This window comes from Ammospiza nelsoni, chromosome 6 (genome assembly GCF_027579445.1).
Source record: "Ammospiza nelsoni isolate bAmmNel1 chromosome 6, bAmmNel1.pri, whole genome shotgun sequence".
Classification (NCBI taxonomy): domain Eukaryota; kingdom Metazoa; phylum Chordata; class Aves; order Passeriformes; family Passerellidae; genus Ammospiza; species Ammospiza nelsoni.
In genome coordinates, this window is record NC_080638.1 from 15,623,964 (window position 1) to 15,641,358 (window position 17,395).

General features: G+C 37.1%; 1 protein-coding gene across 2 annotated transcripts in view; it reads right to left on the minus strand.

Moving 5' to 3' along the window:
• Positions 1-17,395, minus strand: part of PLEKHA7 (pleckstrin homology domain containing A7) — a 144,777-nt gene that overhangs the window by 50,597 nt on the left and 76,785 nt on the right. For both annotated transcript variants that reach the window (XM_059474286.1, XM_059474284.1), the window contains exons 3-4: positions 11,120-11,203; positions 3,610-3,721 (exon numbers count right to left, since the gene is read on the minus strand). In XM_059474286.1, coding sequence (XP_059330269.1) covers positions 3,610-3,721; positions 11,120-11,203 — 196 coding nt within the window. The remainder of the gene's footprint in view (positions 1-3,609; positions 3,722-11,119; positions 11,204-17,395) is intronic.

A 17,395-nucleotide genomic window follows, 5' to 3' on the forward strand; every position in this document is an offset into this window, starting at 1 on the left:
CTATAATCTTCAGTATTGATTATCTCATTCTGCTCTGGAATAAAACAAAGCATAACAGATACTGCAAAGCATAACATACTTAATCACACCTTGTTTCCACTGGCTAGACTAAGAAATTGGTTTAAAAGAAAAGGTGTATTTTTAAACTATTTCTCTGCACTGCAGTAATGTGTTCCTAACTTGAGTTCTTCTGATACCGTTGTCAGGAGTTTAAAAATGCAGGTCAGCACAGCTGTCTGTATCACTGAAGACACAAAAGTCACTTCTGACTTCAGTACACTTGTTATGCTGACTTGCTTGTGAATGACTGCTGAGTTTTTGCAACAAAACTCAAATGTCAAAAGCCAAAATTTTCAAATCCCTTTCCATCACTGCCTCATCTTCTTGCTTACAGCAGCTTGTAGCTGAGGAGGAAAGTTGCTAACTCGTTATGGAATTTTTTTCTTTCTTTTAAACAGGACTAACAAAAAAAGTACAGACAGACTTTTTAAAATAGTAAACAGGAAGACTGTATTTTGGTCAAAACATGCAAATACATACGCATAATAAAACATGGAACTTGCAATCTAGAAGGAATTTTTAAAGTCGACCCATAAAAAGCCACCTGTTTAAGTCATAAACTCTTTAAGTCAAAAAAATCTCAGAGTTTCAGTTAGAAACTTATGGATCCTTTCAGTATCTCTAAGAAAATGAGACATAATCCTTATTTTTCAGATAGAAAAAACTGAAACTCTGCAAAAATCACCAAATTTTGAGCATTCACATGCAGTGGCTGTGAGCTAGACCCAGTGCTGCACTCCAGCTCCAGACAGCCCCAGAGCTGGCACATCACATTCCTGTCACCACTGCTCGCTCCAGCTGCTAGACACATTCTTCACTTGGATTCCTCACCAGTTTGCCTCAGGGAAATACCAGCAGCTACCAGTGTCACCAACAATTCAATGACTTGTGCTATGCAGAACCCATCCAAAACATGCTCTCAAAGTGCAGATAGTAAATACATTCCCTACAGTCCTTTCATTTTTGACTTGGCCAAAGTCCTGTGTGGCACAGTAACATTTACAGACTTCCATTCACACCACCACATGTTTCAACAGACTAAATTCCAAATGTACCTTGCTGTAAAACTGAAGAAGACCCTTATTCTTCCATAACCTTAATTATTAATCAATATAAATGGCTTTTAATATGGTCAATCATGTAATTGAATTGGCTATGAACAAGCAGATCTTTGGGACAGAGAATAACTGCAGTTTATCAAAATGCCCTTTTGCTTTTCATTCCCTCAAGCCCATACCCCTCAAATGTCAAAGAGTAGGACAGACTGCATTGCTCTCAAGTCTTGAGATTTCTTACTCAGACAATTCCTGCATCAAAATACTGACCCCAAATGTGCACAGCTCTATAGAAAAAAAGTTTGAACTTGGCCAGGATTCCAACACAATGCATACACCATTCTCTGATGGCATTTGCAAGACCAAATTATAGAATCATTTAATAAAAAACCAAAAATTAGCCATGGTTAATTTTGTTCTAAGTAGAGAACATGAACGTGATTGTGCTTCATGTTTGCATCTGAGAACTCACTCTTTGAAAGAATGATTATGGAATTCAGGGAAGAAAACATTTGGAAATAGATGGAAGGACTTCAAAATTTATTCTCAACCTCCTAGAAGTCAATCTCAAAGTGGAGGACACAGGTTATTTTACAGCCTTTTGTCTCACAGCTAGTTCACTTGAAATAATTTTTGTGTTAGACTGTAAAGGAATTCAACAGATCTGACTTTACAAAACAAGGGAAGTGATTTCAAGCCTGTTAACACATGCAATGATGAAACATTGTAGGAATATGTAGGAAAGATGCTGGTTCATCTTAATTAAGGACCCCAAAGCAGAACAGATCTTATAACAACAAACTTGGTGAAGAAGCAAAGTGCTGGCAAAGCCTCTGTGAGAGCTTTATTCTAAGTTACAGTTAAAAAATCCACACCTGGGAGCCTGCCAGAAGCATGCACAGCCACCCTTAGAATGGACTGCAAACAGAATAGAAAGAGAGACCAAAACCAGACCAACCAAAGCCTTGGGAGATGGTTCTGGACATTCTCTGAGCTGTGATGGAAAGAGCATCACCCTCCTGCTCAGCTGTGTGGTTCTGACATGCCCAGTGAATGAGCCCCCAGCATGTGGGTGGCCTGGGAGTGGAATCCAGTCCCCATTTTTGGTCTCTGCTGGATCAGTGCAAGCAGGTGACAGAGGGAAGCAGCAGCAGCAGGGCTCGGAGGATGCACGCTTTCTGGCAGAAGTGTGATCCTGGCCAAATTAAAGCCAGCTGCACCACTGGAGAACTCCCCAGCTCAAAGCACCCTATCAGGTCCCCAGTAAGTTTTTGCTGGTTCAAAACAGAAAAAAAAAAAAATGAGCTTTCTGCCTCTAATGCAGGCTTTAAAAACTCAGAGTAAGGAGGATAAATATGGTAAAAACAAATTCTAACATACTTTGGTAAATTCAACTCTTCAAATATCAAAAAGAAGTGTTTCAACTAATTCAAGCAACCTACCAAGCTGACTGCAGTGATAACTTCATCTAGCACTTTAAAGATAAATGTATTCTTGAGATACGATACATTATAATCTTTGTGTTGGTTCAATAACTTATACATTTTAAGTTTTAAAAAATAATTTTTCAAAAATTAATTTTCAGCTTCTCTTGAAATTGTATCATCTCCTATACTCAAGCACATCCAAAAATCAGATGTGTAGTCAAAGATTAGTAAAAGATTTCAAGTATTCCAACTTATCAAAACATCTTTGCAACCAATTCAGTGAAGCCCTTTCTTAAACTCAATTACATAAAAGGCTGCTCACTTTTGCATTTAAAAGAAAACCAACTGAGAAGCTTAAGAACTGCAGTCAAAGAAAATTATCTCTGCTAATTCTTTCAATATTGCTCTATCCCTTTTTATCCACCCACTACCATTGTCACTGTTCTGTAATTTACTGTAAGGTCAAAGAAGTATTAAAATAGATGGTGACACTTCAAGTACAGCACTTTATTATACTTTGTTCAATAATGGACACAGGTCCTTTGTCAATGACAAGGAATGGACTTTTCTATTATTAAACATTATGTGTGTGAACTTGATGCCTGCACTGCTTGTGCAATGCAGTGAGGGCAGAAAGGATTTAATTCTTACTAGGAGGAGGAAAGGCAGTAAGATTTCATGAAAAATTAAGAACTGCAAATTCCTGGTATCATGCATCATATACACTGAACTACTAAAACACTTGCGGAAATACTAATATTTCATATATTTACTTCCACTTGTAACACACAAACTTTCTATGTCCCAATAATCACAATGTAAGAAGTCACCATTCAATGCTGTCATGTGGGCATGCAGTGCTTCTAAAAGAGCTGTAACAGTGCTGTTACTGCTGCATACAGTGCTGTCAAAAGGTTTGTGTCTGGGTAGAAGATATTACCTCTTCTCTGAGGTCCGACTAGACTTCTAGCTAAATCCACAGCCCTACTGAAATCAGCATAAGAATACTGGATTTAAGACCAGCGAAGTTGTGATCAACAAGATGAAAAGAAAATATTTTCCTTTACCTTAGAGGCAGGTTTTGCATCAACAGCAGACGTAGTTACTGCGGTGGACGTTTCACTGACCATGCTTGAAGGCCTTTGGTTTATTTGTTGGTTGGACATAGATGAATTCTGTCTAGAAAGCAAACAAAACCAGATAATCTAAAGCACAATGTTTCCAACATTGAGTGTGGCCTTTTTATGTTTAAAATTCACAGTGTGCAAATGAACAACAAGTTAGTAAAACATTTCCTGTGTGTCTGCAAGCTCCTTTGCACCACTCCTGTCATTTAGATTTCAGGTCTTTCTCAAGCAGTGACATCTGATGATTGGTATTTGTCTATGCATCAGTAGGGAGAAACCTGCCAAATTGTCTGCAAACCAAAGAGAGAATCAAGATCTAACAAGGAGTGCAGGAAGAGAGAAGATAAGGCCTACGCAGTGAAACCAAACTGCCCAATTTAGAGAATTGGCCAAACCTGTGAAAGAGCCAGTACTGGGGAGAAAAGGACAGGAATCAGCACTTGGCAGTAACAGGCTTTTTATTTAAAATCAAATTGAGCCTTGACTGCTGTTAGATCTTTCACTAACTCAATGCTGTATCTTTGAATCTGCCCAAAATATGATTCATAGCACAATATGAATTATTAAAATACCTTTTTAAGCAAAATGGTGCAATTCAAAGCAGATAGTCATTAGAAATGTGTAATTTCTGAGTCATCCTAAGATTCCAGAAATCCTGATAACTAGCTCAGATATCCATTTAAAGCATGAGTGAGGTCAATCCTACCAGAAGAACCTGTTCAACAAGTAAGAATTCAGTACAGCCACCCAGATGAAGAATTGAGAGGATAGATAGAAGGGCAAAATAAAATCTCTGTGAAGAGAAGCTTCAGCAGCCAAACTCGACACCAGCATTGAATGAAATTAAAACCACAGGTGGCATTTTCAAAAATCATTAACAACATAATTTAGCAAATAACAAGTAGCAATAGAGTCACATCAGAAAAGAAAACACAACAAAACAAACAATTAACATCTGATTTTCCTTTTCCCAGTCACCAAAGCCATTTATTAGAAAAACCAAAAATGGTATAAAAGCTACACCAAATATGGTTGCTGCTACCACTGAAATCCAGATCTGAACCCAACAGAGAACAGAATAACTCTGAGTTCCACAGAATTATAAATAATTCTGAGTTATCATGAGAACAGAGAAGAGTCTGTGATTTCAGTAGCTCAACACAAGGTTTAACAGAGGATAAAATATTTGCCACCACTGCTCTTCCTCAGTTACAACCTGAACAATTATCTGTCCAAAAACTGGGATAGGTGTTTTTTCCTTATTTTTCCATTTGTGACCAGGGTTTCAATGAAGCTTGCAAGTAATTAATACAAGTTAGGTCCCATTTTACTTATATCTTGCACATCTGACATAAATTCCTTCTTTCTAGATTTTATATATAACCTCAGGTCCAAGATATAAGAACAACCTACAGCAGGCCCCTAAAATTCCTGACCATCCTTTAAAGCAAGGGAACTTAAACGTGTCAGTTTGAGTCCATTTACCTCACCTCTAATGAACCAGCTACCCTGGTTCAGCATTTAATCACCTTTTAATCCAGACTCTGCAAAACGCAGATTAAGAAACTTCCCATATATGACACTGCCTAAGCTATTCCTGTTGATGAAAATGAAAAATACTATTTAAATTTTGACAAATTGGAATTAATTTTTCCAATAAAAAATTAATGAAGAAGAAATAACCCCAGAGGAATGGTTTTAACTTAATATTTCTACTCTGATTTAACAGATTTTCTCTATTCCCAAAAATGCTGTTTCACAGCAGGTTAAACATACTGCACTTTAAAAAAATAGAAGAATTACAGAGCAAAATAAGCTTTATGTTTAACAAGACCATCACAAGAAAATCATAATACAATACAGAATGATAAAAATGTAATTTCTAAGCATTTCTTATGTGATCATACTGTGATTGCCCTTCCACTTGCCACTACAAGTGATCACTGCCAAGAAACCAGGCTTTCCCTTTCTAGTAGTATCAAATTAATGACGAACTTCAAATTCACAAGAAGAAAAATGCTCTTTAAAAATGTGAGGTAGTTGCCATGGAAGAATTCAAATAGCAAGCAAAAGAGACATTAAGTCCATTGAAAGAGAAAATACATTATTATTCTCATTATTCTCCTATAACAAGTCTTCAGCAGCAAACCTGGTAATGCAAAATTGCTGTACCCAACATTTAACAGAAAACACAAAACAATACTGCAAATTTATTTCAGTATTTGTATATAGTATTTCAAGGCTACAATAAGATTTTTGCATGAAATCAGAACATAAAACTCAGGTATTCAAGTCTTTTAACAGCTATTGAATATTCTCAGTGTTTTTAAAAGCAAATAAAAACAGGCAGAATATGCAGAATTACCTGAAACATCCTGGCCTGTTAAGGGAATTAGCATTGTCCTAATAATATTTACAGATTCAACTTCAAAAATAATTGACTACAGCACTGACTCTGTGCATTCAGAAACATTAGTTCAAAGTCTCTATTACCAAAGATGTTTGATAATAATACCTGTTATCCAAGGTACCCCATTCCATCTTCGTAGTGATGCTGTTTTACTGTTTTCAGGCTAGTTTTTTACTGCCTCCCACAAGTGTGTGAATGCACACACAGAATTGCAGTGTGTCCATTTGGAACTCCAATACTGTGTAAATATTTTTAAGTACTTGAAAATAACACCCTATATAATATCTCCTGTCAAGCAACTCCCTGCTCTACTTAAACATTGCTAGTATGTCTCCAGAAACCATATTTACCAGCTGAAAAAAGTACATAGCCAACATTTGGGGTATTAAAAAACCCTAACACTGAAGAAGAACAATAAAAAACAATGACTACACCAGTAGCCCATATTGAAAATGCAATACTCACGAGAGACCATAAAGATCAGTCGACTTGGAAGATCCACATCCATACCAGCAACTTAAAAAGTTTATTTGTTGGAATCAGACATGATGCAATAACATTGTGTCAATGCAGTTTTATTACTAATAAATTGCCTAATCAGCTAGATTTAAAAAAACCCCAACCCTCCTAGTGTTTCTATACATGTAAACAAGGTAGACATTTATTTTAGGGTTGTTTGGGTCTCCTCTTTACTCTCCACCTGATATTTTTGCTGCTATAGTAACCAAATGCAATAGATAAAATAAGATGGCTCTCTCCCCAGAGGTGATACACAGGTTTTATCAGGCACACAAAAACAGGCAAGAAAGAGGATAGCACTCATTGCATTAAGCACACTATATTTTCCCCCATATGTCTACATTTATGTTCTTGTATTTTTTAAAGTACTATCTCCTCATTTGCAAACACACTCCTATGACAAATATTATACAGCTCCTAATAAACAACTAGTAATGTTTAACATTAGTCACATGGCTGTATGTGCCTGACTCTTCCTTTCTGTCCACAATTACTTAAAAAACTTTTTTAAACAAAAATATGAGAGGAGAAATCTAAACATGATATACAGCTATCCTCAGTAATTCTATCATAGATTGTTCACAGAGAAATGCACGTGTAACAATGTATTTAACTAAAAACCAAACACCTGTCTAGCAGACTTATCATTAATTCTCACTTCTCCATCAGCTGTTTAAGAAAGGTCCCTTTGTGGATTAAGGGTTCATTAAAAACATGAAAGCAAAGCACAAAGATCAAGAGGCAGCTGTGAAATGGAGGGGCTTCCCATACAGCAAGAAGCTCAGACTACTTCAATGTGATCCTAAAAACTGTGAGGTGAACAAGTCAAAAGAAAATAAAAATTATTCTAGACAAAAACCGAGATGCTGGCAGAAAGAGATAGAAAAATAAACTTAAAATACAAACAACCATGATGCCAAAGTGAATTCAGTGCCAATAACAGAAAAGTAATTCAAAAGAGGAAGAAATAAAAACCACCTCTGCAGCTTTTATCACTCAAAACAACATCGCCAAGGAAAGGTTATTTTTAAATATCAGCTCAATGAGTAACAGCAGCCAAAGAACATTAAGAATTATTAGTAAAGGAATAGAGAAGGAAAAGTACAATTAAATTATTATAACAAACAATGAGCTCATAGGCTGAATCTTGCAGTCACCTATGACCAACCATTCCATGAGAAAAAAAGAAACCTAAAAGTGACAGGCAGAAGAGCTGGCTCTCAAGCAGAGTAGTGAAGGATGCAGAACACACACCCCACACACCAAGTGACCAAAGCTGCTAAGCTTGGAAAAAGAGCACAAGGTAGGGATTTGATAGTGGTCCCAGATAAGAATGTTTTAGGAAACAAGGAATTACTAATTCACTATTTAAAAAAAAAAAGAAATCTAAATTAGATCACCCTTAGAAAGAAGGAATAGTGTAAGGATCAAAAGATAATGTAATTCAAAAGTCACAGGTTCCAGCTACAATGGGGTTGAGAAAACCAGATTTCAGCTTGAAAAGCAAAATTGATGTGATATTGTTTAAAGGCCTTGGGGAAAGACTAGTGAAATACAGTCCCAGCCTTCTACTGAAAGTGCCCAGTTCTCATTTGATCAAGTGAATCAAGGGCATTTGGTTCACAACTGAGTCATAACCAAGCTAGGATTACATCACTCCTTGGTGTCATTTTCCAAAACTTGTTTCCAAATCTTCTTGCCAGAACACTGCCTCCAGGATGAGGAATGGCCAGAGCAGTCCCAACATTCATCATTTCTACACAACTGTAAATTACTTTTCTGATGTAAAATGTGTCCTTTTAAACAGATATGTCTGCTGCAGCCTGAGCAAATCTGTGCTCACTTTTCCCCACTAGCTCCCAGTCAACATCTGCTGACAACCCCCTGGCCCTAATCTTAAATTAAAATCAACCAGCCAGTAATAAATCACATCACAACAGCACTAAAGAACAAATCTCCTTTTATGAAACCCTTGAGAGTGCTACTGCTTCAGACAGGGTTCTCCAACTACAGGAAAAAGTAGTCTTGGTCAAAGGATGCCACAATGGAAAGGGTCCACAGACCATGCCAACCCAGAGATTGCCTCTCTGACCTGAGCCCTTCATCACAGGACAAGGATCTACAACACTGACTCCAAACTGACACACCACCAACACCAGAGATTCCAAGAAATCCCTGATGCCAGAGGGAAAAGGACTGGAAACACAGCACAGCTCCATCACAGTTCCTAGGCCTAGGACAGGGAGGTGCCAACAGCTCCTCTGATTTCACCAGACACATCCACAGATGCCAACATCATCACCTGGCACGAACTCAAGTGAGGAGTTCAGGTCTTCACAGGACCGTGGTGAAGAGCCTCTGTGCAAACCCCCACTGCTGCACACAACTGGTACAAAACTAAGGAAACCAGAGCATCCCACACATTTGAAAAAGACATTTTTAAAGCAATTTTAACTGACAGATTAAAATCATCTGATTTTAAAAACACTATTTCTCCACACTAATTCTTCAGGCCAATAACAAAGCTTAGAGAAACATGCTTGCAAATATTGTTTTCTGAGCAGTGACTAGAAACATTTACTCTTCTCTCTCTCCCTCCAGCCATTCCCTCTTCTTTTAGAATTAAAACCACCTCTCTCTACTAATTCTACTACAGTGTGAGATTTTTCCTGGTTTTGATAGCATCTCAGCGCAAGTAACTAAAGCCTACATGTTCATCAGACTCCCCTCCAAATAAGCACTTCCATTTCTCCTCCAAGAAATTTTCTAACATAAAGATTACTAAATCTATGTGCCACCAACAAGTACTTCTTTCAATACCTTTTTTAATAATTTATCAGCTGCCATGACTACAAAACAAAAAACAGCCTAGGCAAGTGTGACTAATCCATGCAGGTACTCCAAGAGGTTATCCAGACACCTATTTTCCAGTACCTATGTTTAAATTCATATTAAATTTGACTGAACCTTTACAACAGATAAATTAAAAACCAATTAATGGATGGAAGCTGGAACACATGATTGCTGTCCATGCTCTCTGTGAGACTTGCTGATTTGCAACAATAGCTGTTCTCCTCACTAGGAGAGTGAGGTGGAGCAGCTTGTTTCATACCTGTAAATGAGCAAAGCACCTGCTTGCCATGGGAATGCTGGGGTGACCTCCAGCTCAGGAGCCACCCCACAGCCCTCACACCCAATCACAGCCCTCTCCTACAATGTTATATTTCAGGTTAGTTCTCATCAGGAATCTTGAAATAGGATTTGGCCTTGGCTTTGCTTTGCCTTGGGGGAGAGCAACTGTTTAGCCAGTGGTTTTGGGTTTTTTTGGGTTTTTTTTGAGTTTTGCTGCTATTGTTGGTTTTGGTCGGTTGGTTTGGCTTTTAAACTATTTGAGAGGTTCTCCTCAGGGCTGTAGCAGAATCTCAGAGCTCTACAGCCATGTTTACTTCTCCAAGTCACAAGAGAAAACATGGAAAAGTTCAGTCTCTTGGGAGTGCTGAACAGCCTTCCTCTAGGCCTCATTTTTCTTAATGCTGTAACTGTTTTTGATAGCAGTTCTATCAAAGTGCAGAGCAAATTCAATTTCACACAATTTGAAATGTAAAGAGCTCAGAATCGTGCAGGCAGCCACACAAACCCCACATCCAGGGCACCACAGCAGGATGCCCAGGCTCTGTGACAGAGACTGCTTGAACAGTGCTGGAAAACTGGCCTGGAAAAGAAAAACTATCTGGTGTTTGTTGTGCCATTCTTCTTGCCCTTTGGCTTTAGAAACGATGTAGAGTTTTGTCCAGGACTCCGTTTTCTGTCTAGGGAAGATACCCAGTCATTCCACTAGAGAAGGATGGCAGCAGCAATCTATGCCAGACAGACAGGGTGACAGGGAGGAGCTGAAGCCTACAGAGAAATGGGGCATGATCCAATCCAACACCAACCCTAAGGTGACCAAACTCACATACATTTCTTACTTTTGTTTTTTTTGATCAGACAACAATCAACATAAAATATGCTGGACACAAATATTTTCTACACCATTTCTTTAGAACAGAGAAAAACAGCTGATCAATGTAGAACATCTTAAACATAAGAAAACCAAGGAAATAAAATTGAAACTAGTAGCATTATGTGTATTTCAGTTTCAGTACAAATCTTTCAATAGGCACTTTACATTTATGTTCTGTTTACCTGATATTTATATAAGACTAAAGCATTATTGTTTATGCATATTTTGTAATTTTTTTTGTTTACTTTTAGCTTTGCCTGAGTTTTTTTTGAAGATTTGATAAAGATTTTCCCTCAAGTCCTAGCTTGGAATCAAAAACTATCATTATGATAGTTTTTGATTTCAAGCTAGGACTTGAAAGTAGTCGCTATCACAATAAGAAGCAAAATTTTAAGCACAAACCTGAATTAAATTTTTCTACAATATTTGAGGAACTATCAATAAATTAAGGTACTAATCTGCTGTAGGTAAATGTGTTACTGTTTTAGATCTCTTGACATGAGTATAAAACTACTTACTCTTCTCGCAAAATAAATTCAATATTTTCTGGAGAAACCTGTCCTGTCACAGGATGTCTAAATGACGTGGTCTGCTGATTATGGCTGAAAGGAAAAAAAAAAGAAAAAAGGAAAAAGAAAATTAACATTGCTATACTCAGTAATATATGATCTCTAAAAGGCAGAACTTTTTATATTGATGTCTTGCTGCTCTAGTCCAGAAATTAAACATATTTCTGAGGTACATTTCAAGTCTGAAATGTTTTCAGCTCCTTGCTATGTTCTTGTCGACTTTGCCAATGGCACACTGCGCTATTTAATTATTAAGCAAGTTAATGTTTTAAAAGTAAACTAGTTGCAATCTTTAGTTGGTAAGACACACAATTGAATTTATGATTATTTATACCTGGCAGTTACCAGATTATTTAGATATAGCATGGAAATTACATAACATACATTTCTGATTTGTGTTTCCATAAATTTCACAGAATAGAACCAGTAATTTGAAATGCAACATTTTACACAATTTTTATTATTTAATGACATCAGAGAGAAATTATGTGGAAGCCATTTCCTTGCATGTTTCTTTTTCCTCTAATGTGGTATTTCTCCAATGATTTCTCTTTACACCTTCATGCAGAGGTGTAACATACAGCCTTAGCAGTGTGGCTGCATGGTCTATATAAAATAACATTATTTAGTATTTCATCAGAACTGAATTAAAATCAGGGTTTCTATAAACTTTCCCCTCAGAGCACTATCTAGACATTTTGCTATCCTCTGTGAAACATTTCATTAAAGATAGGCATCTTACCTATCTGTGAACCCAAGAGCTCATTTATTTAAGACTCTAAATTTTTCTGAGTTTAGTTAACAATTCTCAGGTAAACAACATCCAAAATCAGAACTCACATCAAATGTAACAAAATAGTAACACAATCTGAGTGTATTCAGAAAGTAAAAATAACAAAGCCATTCAAAGAATTATACCTCAAACAGGCAAAAATGAAAACTTGATGTGTTTTCTTGTTTAAGGAGCTGGAGTTTTTCCTCTTGTAAAGCCTGTTTGGTTCCAAGCATTACAGATTTGACCTTTCTGTCCAGCATACCAGGATGCCCCCAGCACAGAATAAGGCATAAAGAAACACTTTCAGATTTCAGAGCAATGAGTTCCTAAGAGATAACACTCTGCTGACTAAGGACAGCTAACAATCAAACAGCTCACACAGCCATAACACCCCAATGTAAATAGCTCAGGACATGTCTTGATTTAAAAAACAAACCAAAACCAAGGAAAGCAAAACCAACCAACCCCTAAAAACAACAAAAAAACCCACCAACTGCTCATGCTAAGTCCCATTCAGGCCATAAACACAGAGAGTGCTTGGTGTGTTATAAACTTCTCACTCTTTCCTAACACACCTTGCTACTGGGTTGGGTTCCTTATACCTGAGCAAGTCAGAAAGAAGGCACCCATATCAGAAACATTTCCAATTACAAGCTGAAAGCTGTAACAGCTTATGCAACACCAGAAGGCCTTTTTCCAGCCTCACCTATTATAAAAATCCTCACCCTAGAGCCTTGGAAACTGTGAACAAGATATGGGCTATCAATTACTCCACTGCACCAGGGATGGCCCTTGCTCCCTACTCTGCTGAGAACTAACCTGTCCTACAGCTGAAGGTTAATAAAGGTTAATAAAGTTTCTGTCTCTTCAGTTTTTCCATGAAATCAGAGATCCAGAGAAGTATCTTCAGTAAGCTCACAATAACAACTACAAAGCAACCAGGATCTATTTCCTCACAAAACCACTGAGGAGTACTGTTTCCTAAAAAAGCATTTCTAGGTGAGATTTAATTTTGTGTCTACATCCAAATAGTGGGATAGGAACTTGAGATGTTTTCAAAGAAAATCATAAATAAATTACTTATAACCCTAATAATTAAACACTATGTTTGTCACACAGCCCAGTGTTAATTTTAAAGCCTTTCCTTTCAAAGCAGGCCTGATGCAGTCTGCTTAACCTTAGTGCTTAGGTTAGGACTGCTATCAAAAAAAGTGCAGATACCCTGTTAGCTTAAAAAAAATGAAAGGACCTTGCCAGCTATATTCTCCAGGGGCAGAGGAGCTGCCAACAAGCTCTCATCTGCAGGCTCTCAATCATTAATAACTCACTCTTCAATTAAGACTAAGAAAAAGAACTGTATTCCAGAAGTGCTCTAGGGTTATTAGGAAGGGAAGTTTCCCACAATACCATACAAGCATGTACACAAATGCTTTTTTCTATCTCAGGAAATAAATTCACCAGAAGAGGAATTAGTCCTCTTAGTTGCAAATAAAGAGCAAGTGCATTACTAACAAGACTAAATATTACTTACTAATAATAAAGATTTCAGCTGGAAAGTAAGCACTTTTTAAAATATCTGAGCAATGCATTTTGGGACAAGTTTTGCATATCAAGCAAACACTATGAGCAGAGAAACAGATGGATGGCTATGTTGCTGCCTGAAATGCAGACGGGTAATTTCACAGACAAGGAGAGGGCACATAAACCCAAAACTTCTGCAGCTTCAACAGTAGGACTTCACTGGGAAGAAAGAAATGAAACCCCTGCCACTAACAATTAGTTTTGCAGAACACAGTGGTTTATTTGAATTTGAAAAGTGAGAGTTTAAGTGTTTTGCCTCACAGGACTCATTAAGACTAAGCGATACTATTCAAAACAACCTATACAACAGATGGCTAATGCCTTGCAACAAGGAATTAGATAGCAGGGAGATTTCCCTTCACAATGAGAGCAGTCAAACATTGGAAGAGGTTGCCTAGCAAGGCTGTGGAATCTCCTTCCTTGGAAACATCCAAAATGTGGCCAGATAAGGCTCCAAGCCAAATATCAAACTTTATAAGCTGGTTCCAACTTTGAAGCTGGCCTGGCTGGATGTGACGGGAACAGAGCTTCCTTCCAATATATTCTGTTCTGCCATTCTCTGCTGCTCCCTCTATCCTTTCTCTGCAAAAACAATTTAATTCTTACAATAAAGCTTCTTTGAAGGTTTCCCAGTATTTAAATGGATTTATTCCAAGACGATTAACAGTAGTTTGTTTTTATCAGGATGAGAGAAATTGAACAGCTAGATTTTTAGATGACAATTATTTGTTGTTGTTTTCATGTCTTTTAAATGTTTTCTTAACTGTGATATCTGTTTACACAACACTGATAACAATAACATCACCAGTCAGAGTGCCCTAAACTTATTGCAGTGCAAGTTTTCCTTCCTTTCCAAGCACAGATCAAGAAAAGACCTGGCACAGCTGTTGTCTGGACACATCAGCTACCCTAGAATTAGTTAATCCACCTCTATTTCCTCCAAATGGCACCTATTGAACATGTTCCTGTTGTCCAGAAATCTACCACATAAAAGAGGAACAATAAATGCATCCTAATAAAAGGACATGGTAAGCTGTTCTCCTCTCCATGCCCCTTTATTATTTTTTTTCATTAGAGAAACATGTAATAGCTTCAACAAAACTGGGAAAGGCTTATGATGCTTCACCATGTGAATTCTGAATGCCTTGGAGCTTGCATTAGTACAACATCACACATTTGAAATGCCAAGCTAAGTTTTCTAGCAACATTATGAATTTTCTGCGTTATCAATTGTGGCATTTTTTCCTTGCAACCATCTTTTAATTTTGATAGTTTTATATTATTCTGATTTTTTTACAGATACTGGTAATCAGTGTCATGAAAGCAAAGCAAGTATAAAACCATAAAAAATCCACAAAAAATTACATTGATTACTATCTACCACTACTAGCTTTATTAAATTACACTAGAGACTGTTAGAAATTATTCAGAATTTCAAAGTTACAGAACACCACTTCCCAAGGATAATAATACTTAAGACTCAGACTCTTCATAAAAGAACCACAGTTCAAAACCCATTTCTTTGTAACTAGATACCTCACCACAAACTCCATGATTTCACAGCATGTAAACACAACTTTTACCAACAAAAGAACTGAGTCACCGACTGTCTTAAGACAGATGCAAACCAGGCCCTATCCCTATAGATTAATGGAGCCAGGCAGGCACTTTTGCTTTTATGGATCCTTTTGCAGAATTCATAATTAATATGACTTCAATTAATTTTGTATTTGAGTCAAAGCCAAGTCCTAATTATTAATTTTTGGACACGACTGATGCTGATGACCTTTCATTTGAAGTCAAGCAAGTGTATAGATTGTCTCTGGTGTAATTTTAATGCACAGGCAGCTGAAACTTGAAATGTGTGAATCGACTATTGATGAAGTCCATATCACATTAACAGCAAATTTATAAGTTGTGAGAAAAATTCACATTGTCATTGGACAGATGCCCTGTAAATTATTACAAGCCATTTCTACAGCACTTATTTCCAGGCAGGCTGACTCCTTTACACTTACCTATAAGACTAGATAAGCATAAACACCTTTATGTTGAATACCCTGAATGGTGATGACAGTTGTGTGGGCACCCACCCACACTTCCATGGGTGATTTTGGTGTGGGTGCAGCTGACAGAAGAACTTGTGCAGTGAAGAATTGTTCAGCCAGTGAGCTGTTACTCCAAACAGGAGGAAGTGCTTGTATCTAATCAGGCAAACAGCCAGGAATAGTTTGCTTTATTTCATAACATATTTCTGAAATACATCAATGGCTTCAAAATAGTTTCAGATTTCTGAGTATTTTTTTGGATATTAGCTTTAAGAATTGGTTAGAACAAGTACCAACAAATAGTCCAAGAAAAACAGTGCCCTCAAAGTTCTACAAGCTGGAAGAAAAATGCAGTATAATACAGATATAAGTTGGAAGGATTAGGAACAATACCAACTAATTATATTAATCAAGGAAAAGCGCCTACTAGCTGCACAAACACAAAACTCCATCTTTTCAAGACACTGAACATGATCCACTACTTTAAATAGTAGTGTCTCATCAGAGCAGAAGTAAAATCCTTGCCCTGCTGTTATCAGTGTCCAGGAGACTTTCATAAGGTCAACATTTCACCCCTGACTGAGTTTAATTAGTATCTTAACCTAGAAACTACTGCATAAGAAAAATTGATTCTCTCAAATCTTACATCCTACTCAGATGAGAATTCAAAAGTGTTTAGCTGTTCAGCCCAAACACAATTCTGTAACTATCCTGAGCTGCTGTGTCTGTGACTAGCAGCCCTCAACACAAGAGTCTGGGCTTACAAAGACAGATGAAAGGCGGACAAGATGGCCTGGCATCAGATTTTATTGTATTTTCACTTCTGGTGGAAGCTTGCAGATAAGAAGAGTTTGAAATGAACAGTGAACTGACAGTCATGCCCTCGTGTAGTGTCACCCTTCTACCCAGCTCACTGATGAGGAGGTTAAATGGCAACTGCTTGTTTCCTTGGAAATGAAAAAATTCTTTTATCCTGCCTTAATGAACTACCAGAGACAATTTATACTATCCAGTAGTAGTGTCAGCAGGAAGGGTTTTGTTAATGAACACGCTTTTAAAAACAGAGCTAATAAACCAACAGTAAGCTAATATGGAAAATGCCACAGAATCACTACAAGTATTTTCAGTCATTAAAAGCACAGATAAGAGGATGAATACACTATCATCACAGGATCAACACAGATTTCCATGAGTAATACAGGCTGAAGTCATCTGCTGATTCACAAATCCTTTTTGATGTACATCATGAGAAACCATCAGGGTTTTATTAACTCACAAAAACAAAATTCATTCAGGGAACTTGAAACTAAAGGGGAAAAGCATGTTAGTCTTCCAGACAAGGAAATATTGACAAAAGAAATCTTAAGAATAGAATCTTTAGAAAAGAGGAATTTATTTCTATTTCATTACTTTTGCAGTTTTAGAAGAACTGTAGTCCCTGCCTTCAAAATTAAAAATTAAATTAAAAATCTCTCTGATAACACAGATACACAACTAAATGATTAATTCATTCTCTAATAAAAAAGAAAGTAGTGATATCTTTAAGAAATATGATTAAAAAACCCTGGGTAATGCAGCCTACTCTTATATTCCAGTATCAACCACAATGTAAAGAGTTTAGTGATGAAGCTGCCCAACAAGCAGTGCCACATAAAGATACTATTTCAGAAAAAGTATTCAAGGGAAGCTTTACACAAAAATGTCACAGATCTCAGGTTTTAATCTGTAACAAAAGCGGTTAAAACAAAATAGGTGTTCACATGCATAGCATCTAAATTTACCAAAGGAGACTGAAAACCCTCTCTAGTGCCATTTGAACCT